Source organism: Chiloscyllium plagiosum, unplaced genomic scaffold (assembly GCF_037043375.1).
Source record: "Chiloscyllium plagiosum isolate Xiang-an unplaced genomic scaffold, Cpla_swu_hap1 HiC_scaffold_25, whole genome shotgun sequence".
NCBI classification, from domain to species: Eukaryota; Metazoa; Chordata; class Chondrichthyes; order Orectolobiformes; family Hemiscylliidae; genus Chiloscyllium; species Chiloscyllium plagiosum.
The window spans coordinates 4,588,680-4,608,926 of NW_028270163.1; the positions used below are offsets into that span (position 1 = coordinate 4,588,680).

The 20,247-nt window shown below is 53.1% G+C and overlaps 1 protein-coding gene across 1 annotated transcript in view; it reads left to right on the forward strand.

Annotated features, from left to right (window-relative positions):
* Nucleotides 1-20,247, forward strand: part of fads6 (fatty acid desaturase 6) — a 157,049-nt gene that overhangs the window by 39,477 nt on the left and 97,325 nt on the right. Inside the window, exon 3 of the mRNA XM_088000410.1 lies at nucleotides 9,054-9,234. Coding sequence (XP_087856536.1) covers nucleotides 9,054-9,234 — 181 coding nt within the window. The remainder of the gene's footprint in view (nucleotides 1-9,053; nucleotides 9,235-20,247) is intronic.

Consider the following 20,247-nt stretch of genomic DNA (forward strand, 5'->3'; position numbering starts at 1 on the left):
GCCTAGCACTCTCAACCTATCCTCGTACGACCTGTTCTCCATTCCAGGCAACATTCTGGTAAATCTTCTCTGCACCCTCTCCAAAGCTTCCACATCTTTCCTAAAGTGAGGCGACCAGAACCGCACACAGTACTCCAAATGTGGCCTAACCAAAGTCCTGTACAGTTGCAACATCACTTCACGACTCTTGAATTCAATCCCTCTGCTAATGAACGCTAATACACCATAGGCCTTCTTACAAGCTCTATCCACCTGAGTGGCAACTTTCAAAGACCTATGAACATAGACCCCAAGATCCCTCTGTTCCTCCACCTCACTAAGAACCTTACCGTTAACCCTGTATTCCGCATTCTTATTTGTCTTTCCAAAATGGACAACCTCACACTTGGCAGGGTTGAACTCCATCTGCCACTCCTCAGCCCAGCTCTGCATCATATCCAAGTCCCTTTGCAGCCGACAAGAGCCCTCCTCACTATCCACAACTCCACCAATCTTCGTATCATCTGCAAATTTACTGACCCACCCTTCGACTCCCTCATCCAAGTCATTAATAAAAATTACGAACAGCAGAGGACCCAGAACTGATCCCTGCGGAACTCCACTTGTAAGTGGGCTCCAGGCTGAATATTTACCATCTACCAGCACTCTCTGACTTCGACCGGTTAGCCAGTTTTCTATCCAATTGGCCAAATTTCCCACTATCACATGCCTCCTGACTTTCCGCATAAGCCTACCATGGGGAACCTTATCAAATGCCTTACTAAAATCCATGTATACTACATGGTGCAGTGGGGAAAATGGTGCAGTGGGGAAAATGGTGCAGTGGGGAAAATGGTACAGTGGGGAAAATGGTGCAGTGGGGACAATGGTGCAGTGGGGAAAATGGTACAGTGGGAAAAATGGTGCACTGGGAACAATGGTGCAGTGGGGAAAATGATGCAGTGGGGACAATGGTGCAGTGGGGACGATGGTGCAGTGGGGACAATGGTGCAGTGGGGACGATGGTGCAGTGGGGACAATGGTGCAGGGGAGAACATGGTGCAATGGGGAAAATGGTACACTGGGGACAATGGTGCAGTGGGGAAAATGGTGCTGTGGGGAAAATGGTGCAGTGGGGAAAATGGTACAGTGGGGAAAATGGTGCACTGGGGACAATGGTGCAGTGGGGAAAATGATGCAGTGGGGACAATGGTGCAGTGGGGACAATGGTGCAGTGGGGACAATGGTGCAGGGGAGAAAATGGTGCAGTGGGGAACATGGTGCAGTGGGGACAATGGTGCAGTGGGGACAATGGTGCAGTGGGGACAATGGTGCAGGTGAGAAAATGGTGCAGTGGGAATAATGGTGCAGGTGAGAAAATGGTGCAGTGGGGAAAATGGTGCAGTGGGGAAAATGGTGCGGTGAGGAAAATGGTGCAGTGGCAAAAATGGTGCAGTGGGGAATATGGTGCAGTGGGGAAAATGGTGCAGTGGGGACAATGGTGCAGTGGGGTAAATGGTGCAATGGGGAAAATGGTGCAGTGGGGACAATGGTGCAGTGGGGAAAATGGTGCAGTCGGGAAATTGGTGCAGTGGGGAAAATGGTGCAGTGGGGAAAATGGTGCAGGGGGAAAATGGTGCATTGGGAAAAATGGTGCAGTGGAGAATATTGTGCAGTGGGGAAAATGTTGCAGTGGGGACAATGGTGCAGTGGGGAAAATGGTGCAATGGGGAAAATGGTGCAGTGGGGAAAATGGTGCAATGGGGAAAATGGTGCAGTGGGGACAATGGTGCAGTGGGGAAAATGGTGCAATGGGGAAAATGGTGCAGTGGGGACAATGGTGCAGTGGGGAAAATGGTGCAGTGGGGTAAATGGTGCAATGGGGAAAAAGGTGCAGTGGGGACAATGGTGCTGTGGGGACAATGGTGTAGTGGAGAACATGGTACAGTGGTGAAAATGGTGCAGTGGGGAAAATGGTGCAGAGGGGAAAATGGTGCAGTGGGGACAATGGTGTAGTGGAGAACATGGTGCAGTGGGGAAAATGGTGCAGTGGGGACAATGGTGCAGAGGGGAAATTGGTGCAGTGGGGACAATGGTGTAGGGAGAACATGGTGCAGTGGGGAAAATGGTACAGTGGGGAAATGGTGCAGTGGGGACAATGGTGCAGTGAGGACAATGGTGCAGTGGAGAACATGGTGCAGTGGGGAAAATGGTGCAGTGGGGGAAATGGTGCAGTGGGGACAATGGTGCAGTGAGGACAATGGTGCAGTGGAGAACATGGTGCAGTGGGGAAAATGGTTCAGTGGGGACAATGGTGCAGAGGGGAAAATGGTGCAGTGGGGACAATGGTGTAGGGAGAACATGGTGCAGTGGGGAAAATGGTACAGTGGGGAAATGGTGCAGTGGGGAAAATGGTGCAGTGGGGACAATGGTGCAGTGGAGAACCTGGTGCAGTGAGGAAAATGGTGCAGTGGAGAATATTGTGCACTGGGGAAAATGGTGCAGTGGGGAAAATGGTGCAGTGGGGAAAATGGTGCAATGGGGAAAATGGTGCAGAGGGGAAAATGGTGCAGTGGAGAATATGGTGCAGTGGGGTAAATGGTGCAGTGGGGAAAATGGTGCAGTGGGGACAATGGTGCAGTGGAGAATATGGTGCAGTGGGGAAAATGGTGCAGAGTGGAAAATGGTGCAGTGGGGACAATGGTGCAGTGGAGAATATGGTGCAGTGGGGTAAATGGTGCAGTGGGGAAAATGGTGCAGTGGGGAAAATGGTGCAGTGGAGAATATGGTGCAGTGGGGAAAATGGTGCAGAGGGGAAAATGTGCAGTGGGGAAAATGGTGCAATGGGGAAAATGGTGCAGTGGAGAATATGGTGCAGTGGGGAAAATGATGCAGTGGGGAAAATGGTGCAGTGGGGAAAATGGTGCAGTGGGGACAATGATGCAGTGGGGAAAATGGTGCAGAGGGGAAAATGGTGCAGTGGAGAACCTGGTGCAGTGAGGAAAATGGTGCAGTGGAGAATATTGTGCACTGGGGAAAATGGTGCAGTGGGGACAATGGTGCAATGGGGAAAATGGTGCAGAGGGGAAAATGGTGCAGTGGAGAATATGGTGCAGTGGGGTAAATGGTGCAGTGGGGAAAATGGTGCAGTGGGGACAATGGTGCAGTGGAGAATATGGTGCAGTGGGGAAAATGGTGCAGAGTGGAAAATGGTGCAGTGGGGACAATGGTGCAGTGGAGAATATGGTGCAGTGGGGTAAATGGTGCAGTGGGGAAAATGGTGCAGTGGGGAAAATGGTGCAGTGGGGAAAATGGTGCAGTGGGGAAAATGGTGCAGAGGGGAAAATGTGCAGTGGGGAAAATGGTGCAATGGGGAAAATGGTGCAGTGGAGAATATGGTGCAGTGGGGAAAATGATGCAGTGGGGAAAATGGTGCAGTGGGGAAAATGGTGCAGTGGAGAATATGGTGCAGTGGGGAAAATGGTGCAGTGGGGACAATGGTGCAGTGGAGAATATGGTGCAGTGGGGAAAATGGTGCAGAGTGGAAAATGGTGCAGTGGGGACAATGGTGCAGTGGAGAATATGGTGCAGTGGGGTAAATGGTGCAGTGGGGAAAATGGTGCAGTGGGGAAAATGGTGCAGTGGAGAATATGGTGCAGTGGGGAAAATGGTGCAGAGGGGAAAATGTGCAGTGGGGAAAATGGTGCAATGGGGAAAATGGTGCAGTGGAGAATATGGTGCAGTGGGGAAAATGATGCAGTGGGGAAAATGGTGCAGTGGGGAAAATGGTGCAGTGGGGACAATGGTGCAGTGGGGAAAATGGTGCAGAGGGGAAAATGGTGCAGTGGAGAACCTGGTGCAGTGAGGAAAATGGTGCAGTGGAGAATATTGTGCACTGGGGAAAATGGTGCAGTGGGGAAAATGATGCAGTGGGGAAAATGGTGCAGTGGGGAAAATGGTGCAGTGGAGAATATGGTGCAGTGGGGTAAATGGTGCAGTGGGGAAAATGGTGCAGTGGGGACAATGGTGCAGTGGAGAATATGGTGCAGTGGGGAAAATGGTGCAGAGTGGAAAATGGTGCAGTGGGGACAATGGTGCAGTGGAGAATATGGTGCAGTGGGGTAAATGGTGCAGTGGGGAAAATGGTGCAGTGGGGAAAATGGTGCAGTGGAGAATATGGTGCAGTGGGGAAAATGGTGCAGAGGGGAAAATGTGCAGTGGGGAAAATGGTGCAATGGGGAAAATGGTGCAGTGGAGAATATGGTGCAGTGGGGAAAATGATGCAGTGGGGAAAATGGTGCAGTGGGGAAAATGGTGCAGTGGGGACAATGGTGCAGTGGGGAAAATGGTGCAGAGGGGAAAATGGTGCAGTGGGGAAAATGGTGCAGAGGGGAAAATGGTGCAGTGGGGACAATGGTGCGGTACGGAAAATGGTACAGTGGGGAAAATGGTGCAGTGGGGAAAATGGTGCAGAGGGGAAAATGGTGCAGTGGGGACAATGGTGCAGTGGGGAAAATGGTGCAGTGGGGAAAATGATGCAGTGGAGAATATGGTGCAGTGGGGAAAATGATGCAGTGGGGAAAATGGTGCAGTGGGGAAAATGGTGCAGTGGGGACAATGGTGCAGTGGGTAAAATGGTGCAGAGGGGAAAATGGTGCAGTGGGGAAAATGGTGCAGAGGGGAAAATGGTGCAGTGGGGACAATGGTGCAGTGGGGAAAATGGTGCAGTGGGGAAAATGGTGCAGAGGGAAAAATGGTGCAGTGGGGAAAATGGTGCAGTGGAGAATATGGTGCAGTGGGGAAAATGGTGCAGAGGGGAAAATGTGCAGTGGGGAAAATGGTGCAATGGGGAAAATGGTGCAGTGGAGAATATGGTGCAGTGGGGAAAATGATGCAGTGGGGAAAATGGTGCAGTGGGGAAAATGGTGCAGTGGGGACAATGGTGCAGTGGGGAAAATGGTGCAGAGGGGAAAATGGTGCAGTGGGGAAAATGGTGCAGAGGGGAAAATGGTGCAGTGGGGACAATGGTGCGGTACGGAAAATGGTACAGTGGGGAAAATGGTGCAGTGGGGAAAATGGTGCAGAGGGGAAAATGATGCAGTGGGGACAATGGTGCAGTGGGGAAAATGGTGCAGTGGGGAAAATGGTGCAGAGGGGAAAATGGTGCAGTGGGGACAATGGTGCGGTACGGAAAATGGTACAGTGGGGAAAATGGTGCAGTGGGGAAAATGGTGCAGAGGGGAAAATGGTGCAGTGGGGACAATGGTGCAGTGGGGAAAATGGTGCAGAGGGGAAAATGTGCAGTGGGGAAAATGGTGCAATGGGGAAAATGGTGCAGTGGAGAATATGGTGCAGTGGGGAAAATGATGCAGTGGGGAAAATGGTGCAGTGGGGAAAATGGTGCAGTGGGGACAATGGTGCAGTGGGGAAAATGGTGCAGAGGGGAAAATGGTGCAGTGGGGAAAATGGTGCAGAGGGGAAAATGGTGCAGTGGGGACAATGGTGCGGTACGGAAAATGGTACAGTGGGGAAAATGGTGCAGTGGGGAAAATGGTGCAGAGGGGAAAATGGTGCAGTGGGGACAATGGTGCAGTGGGGAAAATGGTGCAGTGGGGAAAATGATGCAGTGGAGAATATGGTGCAGTGGGGAAAATGATGCAGTGGGGAAAATGGTGCAGTGGGGAAAATGGTGCAGTGGGGACAATGGTACAGTGGGTAAAATGGTGCAGAGGGGAAAATGGTGCAGTGGGGAAAATGGTGCAGAGGGGAAAATGGTGCAGTGGGGACAATGGTGCAGTGGGGAAAATGGTGCAGTGGGGAAAATGGTGCAGAGGGAAAAATGGTGCAGTGGGGAAAATGGTGCAGTGGAGAATATGGTGCAGTGGGGAAAATGGTGCAGAGGGGAAAATGTGCAGTGGGGAAAATGGTGCAATGGGGAAAATGGTGCAGTGGAGAATGTGGTGCAGTGGGGAAAATGATGCAGTGGGGAAAATGGTGCAGTGGGGAAAATGGTGCAGTGGGGACAATGGTGCAGTGGGGAAAATGGTGCAGAGGGGAAAATGGTGCAGTGGGGAAAATGGTGCAGAGGGGAAAATGGTGCAGTGGGGACAATGGTGCGGTACGGAAAATGGTACAGTGGGGAAAATGGTGCAGTGGGGAAAATGGTGCAGAGGGGAAAATGGTGCAGTGGGGACAATGGTGCAGTGGGGAAAATGGTGCAGTGGGGAAAATGATGCAGTGGAGAATATGGTGCAGTGGGGAAAATGGTGCAGTGGGGACAATGGTGCAGTGGGTAAAATGGTGCAGAGGGGAAAATGGTGCAGTGGGGAAAATGGTGCAGAGGGGAAAATGGTGCAGTGCGGTCAATGGTGCAGTGGGGAAAATGGTGCAGTGGGGAAAATGGTGCAGAGCGGAAAATGGTGCAGTGGGGAAAATGATGCAGTGGGGAAAATGGTGCAGTGGGGAAAATGGTGCAGTGGGGACAATGGTGCAGTGGGTAAAATGGTGCAGAGGGGAAAATGGTGCAGTGGGGAAAATGGTGCAGAGGGGAAAATGGTGCAGTGCGGTCAATGGTGCAGTGGGGAAAATGGTGCAGTGGGGAAAATGGTGCAGAGCGGAAAATGGTGCAGTGGGGAAAATGGTGCAGTGGGGAAAATGGTGCAGTGTGGAAATGGTGCAGTGGGGACAATGGTGCGGTGCGGAAAATGGTACAGTGGGGAAAATGGTGCAGTGGGGACAATGGTGCAGTGGGGACAATGGTGCAGTGGGGAAAATGGTAAAGTGGGGAAAATGGTGCAGTGGGGAAAATGGTGCAGTGGGGACAATGGTGCAGTGGAGAATATGGTAAAGTGGGGAAAATGGTACAGTGGGGACAATGGTGCAGTGGAGAATATGATGCAGTGGGGAGAAAACCCGGTCAAGATGTTCCATCGCTGCCTGGGAACGTGCTGGAGGCAGTTACACATCGGCCATTCCTGAGGGGCGGGGGTTGGCAGGATGGACAGGGATGAGGGGAGCAGAAGAACATCTGACGAAGCCACAGAGCGAGATAGAGAGAGAGAGCGTTGTGAGAGCTGGACTGGAAGGAGCGTGAGCCCATGTTGAGCCTGGGAACTGCTCCGTCACTCTGAGCCTCTGTGAACAATCAGCTTCATTCCAGTGACACATTCTCAAATGACACTGTCTTGACAGACAATAGAGTCTCTCACACATTTCTTTAACTTGTGTTGTTTCAAAGCCAAATTACTTCCCTGCTCAATGTGCCGTGCTCTCACTTCCCTCCCCCACTTCCCATTATTTCCCCTCACTTCCCCAATCCTTTCTCCCTCCCCTCCCCTCATTCTCCATCCTTACCTCTTCCTTTTCTTTCCCATACTCCCCCGTCCTGCCACCTTCTCCTTCTCTTCCCTTGCCCATTACCTCAGTTCCCCTTTCTTTCTCTCTTCCACCTCCTGTCCCCATCTCTTGCCCCTCCGCTCTGTTTGCCTCTTTGTGTGGTATTTATTGAGGTCGGAGTTTCTTGAATTCACATCTTGGCAGTGGTCAGCACACGTAGCTGAAGGTGGGGGAAATGCGAGCAGAAAGGGAGAGCGTCAGGTACATTAGGGACATTTACGTGATTCTTGGATAGGCACATGGAAATTATTACAAGGAAGGGTATGTAGCTTAGTCTGATTTTTGAGTAGTCTAGAAGGCCAGCACCACATCGTGGGCTGAAGGGCCTAAACAATTCCATTAGGACAGGGTGTGGGGAATGCAGGGCAATGAAACTGCAGCCAGTGCGGGTGCTAATGGGGTCGCCACGTGTCACAGGTAAGGGGTTCGCCTGCCAGTGTTGGCCCAGTTTCGGTTTTGGATCTCACACTGAGCAAGGCCCCTGATAGACTCTGGGTTCACTGGCTCTGGGAGAGTAAAGGGAAGGTGTTCTTACAGTGGGCCATCTCAGGGTGTAGCGGCTGGCAGCACTGATCTGGACTGTTTGGGCATCCCACCCAGACTGGGTGACCTTTCCTGGACTGGGTGACCTTTCCTGGACTAGGTGACCTTGCCCAGACTCGGTGACCTTTCCTGGACTGGGTGACCTTTCCTGGACTGGGTGACCTTGCCCGGGCTGGGTGACCTTGCCCAGACTGGGTGACCTTGCCCAGACTGGATGACCTTTCCTGGACTGGGTGACCTTTCCTGGTCTGGGTGACCTTTCCTGGACTAGGTGACCTTTCCTGGACTGGGTGATCTTGCCTAGACTGGGTGACCTTTCCTGGACTGGGTGACCTTGCCCAGACTGGGTGATCTTGCCCAGACTGGGTGACCTTTCCTGGACTGGGTGACCTTTCCTGGACTGGGTGACCTTGCCCAGACTGGGTGATCTTGCCCAGACTGGGTGACCTTGCCCAGACTGGGTGACCTTGCCTAGACTGGGTGACCTTGCCCAGTCTTGGTGACCTTTCCTGGACTGGGTGACCTTTCCAGGATGGGGTGACCTGCATTCTACCATTGATATTACACCTAGCAAAACCCCTGTCTGCATCAGGGCTCGATGCTGTGACCTCCTGGTCCATTCCTCGATATTTCACTCTGACCTCTGTCTAGCACTCTGGGTTTAGTTTGAGAACATGTTCCAGATGGACTAGGAAATGTAGACAGACACACACATGCACAAACGCATGCACACGCATGCACACGCCCACGCATGCACACGCACACAGACACACACAAACACACACAGACACATGTATATACACACAGATGCACACACTCTCACACACACACAACTCCCATCACACAAACATACACACATAGACGCACGTATATACACACACACACACACACAGACACACACACATAGACGCACGTATACACACACACACACAGACACACACACATAGACTCACGTATATACACACATCGACGCATGTATACACACACACACAGACACACACATAGACGCACGTATACACAGACGCACATTTCTCCTCCCCCCCAATGGAACTGCAGCAGCTCCAGTAGGAAATGTATCCACAGGTGGTCAGGTTTTCCAGAGTTTGGGAATGCTTATGAATGCCACTCTTTCCCAGGTGTGTGGATCATTCACTGCAGAGGTGGCCACCCATCAGCACGTCAAGCTGCACCACGCCTATACCAACATCATCGGCCTGGGCGACTCCAGCACCTGGAAGGCCCCTTTCTTCCCACGTTATATTTACCTGTTCATCCTGCCCCTGGCAGTGCCTATCATCACACCGATCGTGGCATTGGGTAAGTGCCTGCAGACTGGTACGGCTCCTGGGTGCACAGCTATTGATGTTGCTGCCCAGCAAAGGGGTCTCACTGTGCCCGCTGTTGTGAGGGTCTGATTTTAATTAGAGAGCCTCCTCAAAGGCCCCTTTCCTGAAGATTCTGACCAGCTGCAGGGTATACCCTGGCACCTGAGCAGAGGGCAGTGTTTACACTCATTCATGGGATGAGCATTGCTGGCTTGGTCAGAATCAACCCCATTGCTTTGGGTCTGGCATCATGTGTAGGCTAGTCCAGGTAAAGATGGCAATTTCCTTCCCTGACAGACATTAATGAACCAGATGGGATTTGATGTCAATCGGTAGCACGTGGAAAATAATAACAAAGACCAAAAGGCCAGAAGATGTAGGAGCAGAATGAGGCTATTCGGTCCATCAAGTCTGCTCTGCCATTCAATCATGGCTAATATGTCTCTCAACAACATTCTCCTGCCTTCACCCCCTAACCCTTGAACCTCTTACTCATCAAGAACCTGTCTATCTCTGTCTTAATTACGCTCAAGGACATGGCCTCCACAGCCCTCTGCGACAATGAGTCCCACAGAGTCATCACCTTCCCTCTGAAGAAATTCCTCCCCATCTCAGTACTTCAGGGTCCTCCCTTCACTCTGAGGTCCTGCCCTCGGGTCCTAGCCTCTCCTACTGTGGAAACATCTTCTCCCCATCCACTCTATCCAGGCCTCTCAGTATCCTGTATGTTTCAATCAGATCCCTCCTCACCCTTCTAAACTCCATGGACTACAGACACAGAGACCCCAACCACTCCTTAAATGACAAGCCCTCCAGCCCTGGCATCACTCTTATGAACCTCCTGTGGACCTGCTCCAACAAAACACATCCTTCCTTAGATACAGGGCCCAAAACTGCTCACAATATTCCAAATATGGTCTGACCAGGAGCCTTGTACAGCCTCAGTAGTACATCTCTGCTCTTATATTCTAGCCCTCTTGAAATGAATGCTGCCGTTGCATTTGCTTTCCTAACTGCCAACTGAATTTACATGTTAATCTTAACAGAATCTTGAAAGAGGAATTCCAAGTCCCTTTGTGCTTCAGATTTCCAAAGCCTTCCCCATTTAGAAGATGGTCAAGGCCTCTATTCTTCTGACTAAAGTGCATAATCTCACACTTTCCCACATTGTATTCCATCTGCTATTTCTTTGCCCTCTCTCCTAGCCTGTCCAAGTCCTTCTGCAGCCTCCCCACCTCCTTAACACTACCTGTCCCCCCAGCTATCGTTGTGTCATCTGCAAAATTAGCAAAGTCCAGATCGTTAGTGTATAACGTGAATAGTTGTGGTCCCAACATGGACCCTTATGGAACTCCAATAGTGACCAGCTGCCATCCTGAAAAAGACCCCTTTATCCTCACCCTTTGCCTTCTGCCAGTCAGCCAATCCTCTATCCATTGGCAGTACCTTGCCCCTAACACCATGGGTTGAAACTTTATTGCTGGAACAGCACAGCAGGTCAGGCAGCATCCAGGGAACAGGAGATTCGACGTTTCGGGCACAGGCCCTTCTTCAGGCCTGTGCCCGAAACGTCGAATCTCCTGTTCCCTGGATGCTGCCTGACCTGCTGTGCTGTTCCAGCAATAAAGTTTCAACTTTGATCTCCAGCATCTGCAGACCTCACTTTCTCCCCTAACACCATGGGCTCTTATCTTATATCGCAGCCTCCCGTGCGGCACCTTGTCTAAGGCCTTCTGGAAATCCAAATCGATGACATCCACTGATTCTCCTTTGTCTAACTTGCTTGTTACCTCCTGAAAGAATTTTAACAGATTTGTCGGGCACAACCTCCCCGTGATGAAGCTGTGCTGACTCGGTCTTATCTTACCATGCACGTCCAAATACTTCACAAAAGAAATCTTAACCAACGACTGAGGTCAGGCTAACCAGCCTGTAATTTTCCACCTTTGGCCTCCCTCCCGTCTTAAACAGGGGTGTTACTTTAGCCGTATTCAGTCCTCTGGGACAATCCCTGATTCCAATGATTCCTGAAAGCTCACCACCGATGTCTCTGCAATCTCCACAGCTACCTCCTTCAGAACTCTGGGGTGCGGCCCCTCTGCTAGCTTAAACCAGACTTGGGGAGACAGGCCGCCTACTTGCGGAGCGATTCAGAGAGCACCTCTGGGCCACCCGGACGAACCAACCCAACCAACCTGTGGCACAGCATTTCAACTCCCCCTCCCACTCCACCGAGGATATGCAGGTCATTGGACTCATCCACCGCCAAACCACAACAACCTGACGGTCGGAGGAGGAGCGTCTTATCTTCCGACTGGGAACCCTCCAACCACAGGGGATGAACTTGGACTTCACCAGTTTCTTCATCCCCCCTCCCCCCACCTTGTCTCAGCCGGATCCTTCCAGCCTGGCACCGCCTTCCTGACCTGCAGTCTTCTTCTTGACCTCTCCGCCTCCATCCTACTCCGACCTATCACCCTCACCTTGACCTCTTTCCACCTATCACATTTCCAACTCCCCTCCTCCAAGTCCCTCCTCCCTACCTTTTATCTTCTCCTGCTGAACACTCTCTGCTCATTCCTGAAGAAGGGCCTGTGCCCGAAACGTCGAATCTTCTGTTCCCTGGATGCTGCCTGACCTGCTGTGCTGTTCCAGCAATAAAGTTTCAACTTTGATCTCCAGCATCTGCAGACCTCACTTTCTCCCCGCTGAAAAGCTCACCTTGTGCCATAATCAGTAAAAGTATGACTGACAAAGAACTACCAAATCCCACTATCTAAAGAAAAAATTAACAATTTATTCTTTAACTCCAAGAAAGAAAGAACATTCAACAACTGCTGTCTACACTGTAATCCGCCTTTGTCTTAATGATTTATACTGAGCCGTCAAAACCCCCGATTAAGTTAACAAAAAAATCAACTTTCAAAACCAGCCAACTGTCTCTCTTCCTCTGTAGATTTTTCAGGGTCTTTTCTTCTGTTGCACTGATTTTATATGAACAGGTGCCGTTCAGAGAGCGAGTCTACAGGCAGTATGGTGCTCTTTGCCAGTCTGGCTCACTGTTCAAAATGGCTGATTTGTACACCCCAAAATATCAGATTGACTCATCGGTTTGATGTCGTCAGAACAGTAAAATTCAAATTCGATTGGATTGTGGCATCTTGGGGCATGATTTAAACTGATTGGCCAAATTCAAATTTGATGTGTGCCGTAGCAGCTCCACTCAGCCAGTGGTTTCACAGCTAGTCGTTATATTTTGGTGCAGCTTGTGGTGGATCCCACTAGGGAACAGACCAATTCTGGATTTGGTGATGTATAATGAGGCAGACTTGATGAAGGAGCTTAAAGTGAAGGACCCCTTGGGAGTATGGTAGAATTCACCCTGCAGTTTGTGAGGGAGAAGCTGGAATCAGGTGTAACGGTATCACAACTGAGTAAAGGGAACTACAAAGACAGGAAGGAGGAGCAGACCAGATTGGATTGGAAGGGGAGCCGAGCAGGGAAGATGGTGGAGCAGCAATGGCAGGTAATTCGGGAGGCACAGCAGAAATTCATCCCAAGGAAGGAGAAACGTATGGAGGGGAGGACGAGGTAACCGTGGCTGAGAAGGGAGGTCAGGGACAGCACAAAAGCAAAAGGAAAAGCATATAATGTGATGAGGGGAAGCCAGACGATTGGGGAATCTTTCACAACCAGCAGAGGACAACTGAAAAAAGCAATAAGAGAGGAGAAGATGAAATATAAGAGTAAGCTAGTTAATAATGTAAAAGATGATTGCAAGGCTTTTTTTTAGGTATCTAATTAGATTGGCTCCTTTAATCCAAATTTTTATTGAGTTCAAATGTCACCAAGTGCTACAGTAGGATTTGGAACACCTGAGCCCAGAGCATCCATCTGAGATTCTGCATTATTATCCCAGTGACATTACCGTGATCCCCTCCAGCTCTGCTACAGGGGTCTGACAGGATTGAAGAGAAAAGGAAACAAAACCAAACTCGGCACAACCTGGGAGACACGAAGCTTGGATTCCGAACCCGGAACATTTGTAGAGAGGGAGAAGAGGGCGGTGAGGAGATGGAAAGTCCTGCGGGATTGGATAGGGTTGGAGGATAGGACTGGCACTGTGTGACGTCTCCAGATTCCACAAGCCACTAAACACCGGGAGGTTTAAAATATGTCCTCTGACTGCTGGGACACAAATGGGCCTGGAGGAAGCTGGATCTTCACTGACAGGTAGGCTCCTGGGCCCATAGGCTGTGCTACGGTGTTACAGAGACGTCTACTCGTACCTCAGGGAAACAATGTCCAGAATCACACCCTATCTCCCCTCCACGTGGGAGACTCAGAATGACTGCTGCACAGCTGGGCAGTTTGGGTTTTGCTCAGAATGATCTGACTTGTCTGAAAGGCCTGGTGTTCCGATGAGGAATGTCTGGACTCAGAAATGTTGGCTTTCCCGCCCTTGCTTCTCAGTATTCCTTTGTTCACTCCTTCAATCAAGTGATCCAGAGCCAAATGAGACAATGGGGGAGATCACCATGAGAAACACTGCAGCAACACAGCATTCAGTTTAAGAGTCTGAGAAAGGATTTTAAAAAGTGAAAAATGCTTTGCTTTTTGGTTCCAGGACAAAGTATTTAATCGCTTTCTGAAACCGACATTTCATCAGTTTGCCAGGGAATGACACTGAATCTCCCGCTGTCAATATCCTGGGAGTTATCAAGGTCTAAAAACTCAACTGGATTAAACAAATAAACAGAGTGGCTACAAGAGTGGGTCCAAGGCTTGGAGTCCTGCAGTGAGTAACTCACCTCCTGACTCCCCAAAGCCTGCCCACCATCTCCACGGCACAGGTCAGGACTGTGATAGAATACTCCCCACATGACTGGATGGGGGCAGCTTCAACAACACGCAAGACATTCGACACCAGCCAGGACAAAGCAGCCCGATATGATTGGCACCATCTGTACCACATGAACACTTAATTCCACATCAGTGACATAAGTGGTAGCAGAGCACTGGACTGAGAGAGTGTCAGTGCTGAGGGAGTGCTGCACTGTCAGAGGGTCAGTGCTGAGGGAATGCCGCACTGTCAGAAGGTCAGTGCTGAGGGAGTGCTGCACTGTCAGAGGGTCAGTGCTGAGGGAGTGCTGCACTGTCAGAGGGTCAGTGCTGAGGGAGTGCTGCACTGTCAGAGGGTCAGTGCTGAGGGAGTGCTGCACTGTCAGAGGGTCAGTGCTGAGGGAGTGCCGCACTGTCAGAAGGTCAGTGCTGAGGCAGTGCTGCACTGTCAGAGGGTCAGTGTTGAGGGAGTGCCGCACTGTCAGAGGGTCAGTGCTGAGGGAGTGCCGCACTGTCAGAAGGTCAGTGCTGAGGGAGTGCTGCACTGTCAGAGGGTCAGTACTGAGGGAGTGCCGCACTGTCAGAAGGTCAGTGCTGAGGCAGTGCTGCACTGTCAGAGGGTCAGTGCTGAGGGAGTGCCGCACTGTCAGAGGGTCAGTGCTGAGGGAGTGCCGCACTGTCAGAAGGTCAGTGCTGAGGGAGTGCTGCACTGTCAGAGGGTCAGTACTGAGGGAGCGCTGCACTGTCAGAGGGTCAGTGCTGAGGCAGTGCTGCACTGTCAGAGGGTCAGTGTTGAGGGAGTGCCACACTGTCAGAGGGTCAGTGCTGAGGGAGTGCTGCACTGTCAGAGGGTCAGTGCTGAGAGAGTGCTGCACTGTCAGAGGGTTAGTGTTGAGGGAGTGCCGCACTGTCAGAGGGTCAGTACTGAGGGAGCGCTGCACTGTCAGAGGGTCAGTGCTTGAGAGAGTGCTGCACTGTCAGACGGTCAGCACTAAGGGAGTGCTGCACTGTCAGAGGGTCAGTGTTGAGGGAGTGCCGCACTGTCAGAGGGTCAGTACTGAGGGAGTGCTGCACTGTCAGAGGGTCAGTACTGAGGGAGTGCTGCACTGTCAGAAGGTCAGTACTGAGAGAGTGCTGCACTGTCAGAGGGTCAGTACTGAGGGAGTGCTGCACTGTCAGAGCGTCAGCACTAAGGGAGTGCTGCACTGTCAGAGGGTCAGTGTTGAGGGAGTGCTGCACTGTCAGAGGGTCAGTGTTGAGGGAGTGCTGCACTGAGAGATGGTCAGTACTGAGGGAGCGCTGCACTGTCAGAGGGCCAGTACTGAGGGAGTGCCGCACTGTCAGATGGTCAGTACTTAGGGAGCGCTGCACTGTCAGAGGGTCAGTGCTGTGGGAGTGCTGCGCTGTCAGAGGGTCAGTGCTGAGAGAGTGCTGCACTGTCAGAGGGTCAGTGCTGAGGGAGTGCTCCACTGTCAGAGGGTCAGCACTAAGGGAGTGCTGCACTGTCAGAGGGTCAGTGCTGAGAGAGTGCTGCACTGTCAGAGGGTCAGTACTGAGATAGTGCTGCACTGTCAGAGGGTCAGTGCTGAGGGAGTGCTGCACTGTCAGAGGGTCAGCACTAAGGGAGTGCTGCACAGTCAGAGTGTCAGTGTTGAGGGAGTGCCGCACGGTCAGAGGGTCAGTACTGAGGGAGCGCTGCACTGTCAGAGGGTCAGTACTGAGGGAGTGCTGCACAGTCAGAGGGTCAGTACTGAGGGAGTGCTGCACTGTCAGAGGGTCAGTGTTGAGGGAGTGCCACACTGTCAGAGGGTCAGTGTTGAGGGAGTGCCGCGCTGTCGGAGGGTCAGTACTGAGGGTGTGCTGCACTGCCAGAGGGTCAGTGCTGTGGGAGTGCTGCACTGTCAGAGCGTCAGCACTAAGGGAGTGCTGCACTGTCAGAGGGTCAGTGCTGAGGGAGTGCTGCACTGTCAGAGGGTCAATACTGAGGGAGTGCTGCACTTTCAGCGGGTCAGTGTTGAGGGAGTGCCACACTGTCAGAGGGTCAGTACTGAGGGAGTGCCGCACTGTCAGAGGATCAGTACTGAGGGAGTGCCACACTGTCAGAGGGTCAGTGTTGAGGGAGTGCCGCGCTGTCGGAGGGTCAGTACTGAGGGTGTGCTGCACTGCCAGAGGGTCAGTGCTGTGGGAGTGCTGCGCTGTCAGAGGGTCAGTGTTGAGGGAGTGCCACACTGTCAGAGGGTCAGTGTTGAGGGAGTGCCGCGCTGTCGGAGGGTCAGTACTGAGGGTGTGCTGCACTGCCAGAGGGTCAGTGCTGTGGGAGTGCTGCGCTGTCAGAGGGTCAGTGTTGAGGGAGTGCCACACTGTCAGAGGGTCAGTGTTGAGGGAGTGCCGCGCTGTCGGAGGGTCAGTACTGAGGGTGTGCTGCACTGCCAGAGGGTCAGTGCTGTGGGAGTGCTGCGCTGTCAGAGGGTCAGTACTGAGGGAGTGCTGCACTGTCAGAGGGTCAATACTGAGGGAGTGCTGCACTTTCAGCGGGTCAGTGTTGAGGGAGTGCCACACTGTCAGAGGGTCAGTACTGAGGGAGTGCCGCACTGTCAGAGGATCAGTACTGAGGGAGTGCTGCACTGTCAGAGGGTCAGTGTTGAGGGAGTGCCACACTGTCAGAGGATCAGTACTGAGGGAGCGCTGCACTGCCAGAGGGTCAGTGCTGAGGCAGTGCTGCACTGTCAGAGGGTTAGTACTGAGGGAGTGCCACACTGTCAGAGGGTCAGTGTTGAGGAAGTGCTGCACTGTCAGAGGGTCAGTGTTGAGGGAGTGCCGCACTGTCAGAGGGTCAGTACTGAGGGGGTGCTGCACTGTCAGAGGGTCAGTGCTGAGAGGGTGCTGCACTGTCAGAGGGTTAGCACTGAGGGAGTGCCGCACTGTCAGAGGCTCAGTACTGAGGGAGCGCTGCACTGTCAGAGGGTGAGTGCTGAGAGAGCGCTGCACTGTCAGAGGGTCAGCACTAAGGGAGTGCTGCACTGTCAGAGGGTCAGTGTTGAGGGAGTGCCGCACTGTCAGAGGGTCAGTGCTGAGGGAGTGCCACACTGTCAGAGGGTCAGTGCTGAGGGAGTGCCACACTGTCAGAGGGTCAGTGCTTGAGAGAGTGCTGCACTGTCAGACGGTCAGCACTAAGGGAGTGCTGCACTGTCAGAGGGTCAGTGTTGAGGGAGTGCCGCACTGTCAGAGGGTCAGTACTGAGGGAGTGCTGCACTGTAAGAGGGTTAGTACTGAGGGAGTGCCGCACTGTCAGATGGTCAGTACTTAGGGAGCGCTGCACTGTCAGAGGGTCAGCAGTAAGGGAGTGCTGCACTGTCAGAGGGTCAGTGCTGAGAGAGTGTTGCACTGTCAGAGGGTCAGTACTGAGATAGTGCTGCACTGTCAGAGGGTCAGTGCTGAGGGAGTGCTGCACTGTCAGAGGGTCAGTGCTGAGGGATTGCTGCACTGTCAGAGGGTCAGTGCTGAGAGAGTGCTGCACTGTCAGACGGTTAGTGTTGAGGGAGTGCCGCACTGTCAGAGGGTCAGTACTGAGGGAGCGCTGCACTGTCAGAGGGTCAGTGCTTGAGAGAGTGCTGCACTGTCAGACGGTCAGCACTAAGGGAGTGCTGCACTGTCAGAGGGTCAGTGTTGAGGGAGTGCCGCACTGTCAGAGGGTCAGTACTGAGGGAGTGCTGCACTGTCAGAGGGTCAGTACTGAGGGAGTGCTGCACTGTCAGAAGGTCAGTACTGAGAGAGTGCTGCACTGTCAGAGGGTCAGCACTAAGGGAGTGCTGTACTGTCAGAGGGTCAGTGTTGAGGGAGTGCTGCACTGTCAGAGGGTCAGTGTTGAGGGAGTGCTGCACTGAGAGATGGTCAGTACTGAGGGAGCGCTGCACTGTCAGAGGGCCAGTACTGAGGGAGTGCCGCACTGTCAGATGGTCAGTACTTAGGGAGCGCTGCACTGTCAGAGGGTCAGTGCTGTGGGAGTGCTGCGCTGTCAGAGGGTCAGTGCTGAGAGAGTGCTGCACTGTCAGAGGGTCAGTACTGAGATAGTGCTGCACTGTCAGAGGGTCAGTGCTGAGGGAGTGCTCCACTGTCAGAGTGTCAGCACTAAGGGAGTGCTGCACTGTCAGAGGGTCAGTGCTGAGAGAGTGCTGCACTGTCAGAGGGTCAGTACTGAGATAGTGCTGCACTGTCAGAGGGTCAGTGTTGAGGGAGTGCTGCACTGTCAGAGGGTCAGCACTAAGGGAGTGCTGCACAGTCAGAGTGTCAGTGTTGAGGGAGTGCCGCACGGTCAGAGGGTCAGTACTGAGGGAGCGCTGCACTGTCAGAGGGTCAGTGTTGAGGGAGTGCCACACTGTCAGAGGGTCAGTACTGAGGGAGTGCCGCACTGTCAGAGGATCAGTACTGAGGGAGTGCTGCACTGTCAGAGGGTCAGTGTTGAGGGAGTGCCACACTGTCAGAGGATCAGTACTGAGGGAGTGCTGCACTGCCAGAGGGTCAGTGCTGAGGCAGTGCTGCACTGTCAGAGGGTCAGTGTTGAGGGAGTGCCACACTGTCAGAGGGTCAGTGTTGAGGGAGTGCCGCGCTGTCGGAGGGTCAGTACTGAGGGTGTGCTGCACTGCCAGAGGGTCAGTGCTGTGGGAGTGCTGCGCTGTCAGAGGGTCAGTGTTGAGGGAGTGCCACACTGTCAGAGGGTCAGTGTTGAGGGAGTGCCGCGCTGTCGGAGGGTCAGTACTGAGGGTGTGCTGCACTGCCAGAGGGTCAGTGCTGTGGGAGTGCTGCACTGTCAGAGCGTCAGCACTAAGGGAGTGCTGCACTGTCAGAGGGTCAGTGCTGAGGGAGTGCTGCACTGTCAGAGGGTCAATACTGAGGGAGTGCTGCACTTTCAGCGGGTCAGTGTTGAGGGAGTGCCACACTGTCAGAGGGTCAGTACTGAGGGAGTGCCGCACTGTCAGAGGATCAGTACTGAGGGAGTGCTGCACTGTCAGAGGGTCAGTGTTGAGGGAGTGCCACACTGTCAGAGGATCAGTACTGAGGGAGTGCTGCACTGCCAGAGGGTCAGTGCTGAGGCAGTGCTGCACTGTCAGAGGGTCAGTGTTGAGGGAGTGCCACACTGTCAGAGGGTCAGTGTTGAGGGAGTGCCGCGCTGTCGGAGGGTCAGTACTGAGGGTGTGCTGCACTGCCAGAGGGTCAGTGCTGTGGGAGTGCTGCGCTGTCAGAGGGTCAGTGTTGAGGGAGTGCCACACTGTCAGAGGGTCAGTGTTGAGGGAGTGCCGCGCTGTCGGAGGGTCAGTACTGAGGGTGTGCTGCACTGCCAGAGGGTCAGTGCTGTGGGAGTGCTGCGCTGTCAGAGGGTCAGTGTTGAGGGAGTGCCACACTGTCAGAGGGTCAGTGTTGAGGGAGTGCCGCGCTGTCGGAGGGTCAGTACTGAGGGTGTGCTGCACTGCCAGAGGGTCAGTGCTGTGGGAGTGCTGCGCTGTCAGAGGGTCAGTACTGAGGGAGTGCTGCACTGTCAGAGGGTCAATACTGAGGGAGTGCTGCACTTTCAGCGGGTCAGTGTTGAGGGAGTGCCACACTGTCAGAGGGTCAGTACTGAGGGAGTGCCGCACTGTCAGAGGATCAGTACTGAGGGAGTGCTGCACTGTCAGAGGGTCAGTGTTGAGGGAGTGCCACACTGTCAGAGGATCAGTACTGAGGGAGCGCTGCACTGCCAGAGGGTCAGTGCTGAGGCAGTGCTGCACTGTCAGAGGGTTAGTACTGAGGGAGTGCCACACTGTCAGAGGGTCAGTGTTGAGGAAGTGCTGCACTGTCAGAGGGTCAGTGTTGAGGGAGTGCCGCACTGTCAGAGGGTCAGTACTGAGGGGGTGCTGCACTGTCAGAGGGTCAGTGCTGAGAGGGTGCTGCACTGTCAGAGGGTTAGCACTGAGGGAGTGCCGCACTGTCAGAGGCTCAGTACTGAGGGAGCGCTGCACTGTCAGAGGGTGAGTGCTGAGAGAGCGCTGCACTGTCAGAGGGTCAGCACTAAGGGAGTGCTGCACTGTCAGAGGGTCAGTGTTGAGAGAGTGTTGCACTGTCAGAGGGTCAGTACTGAGATAGTGCTGCACTGTCAGAGGGTCAGTGCTGAGGGAGTGCTGCACTGTCA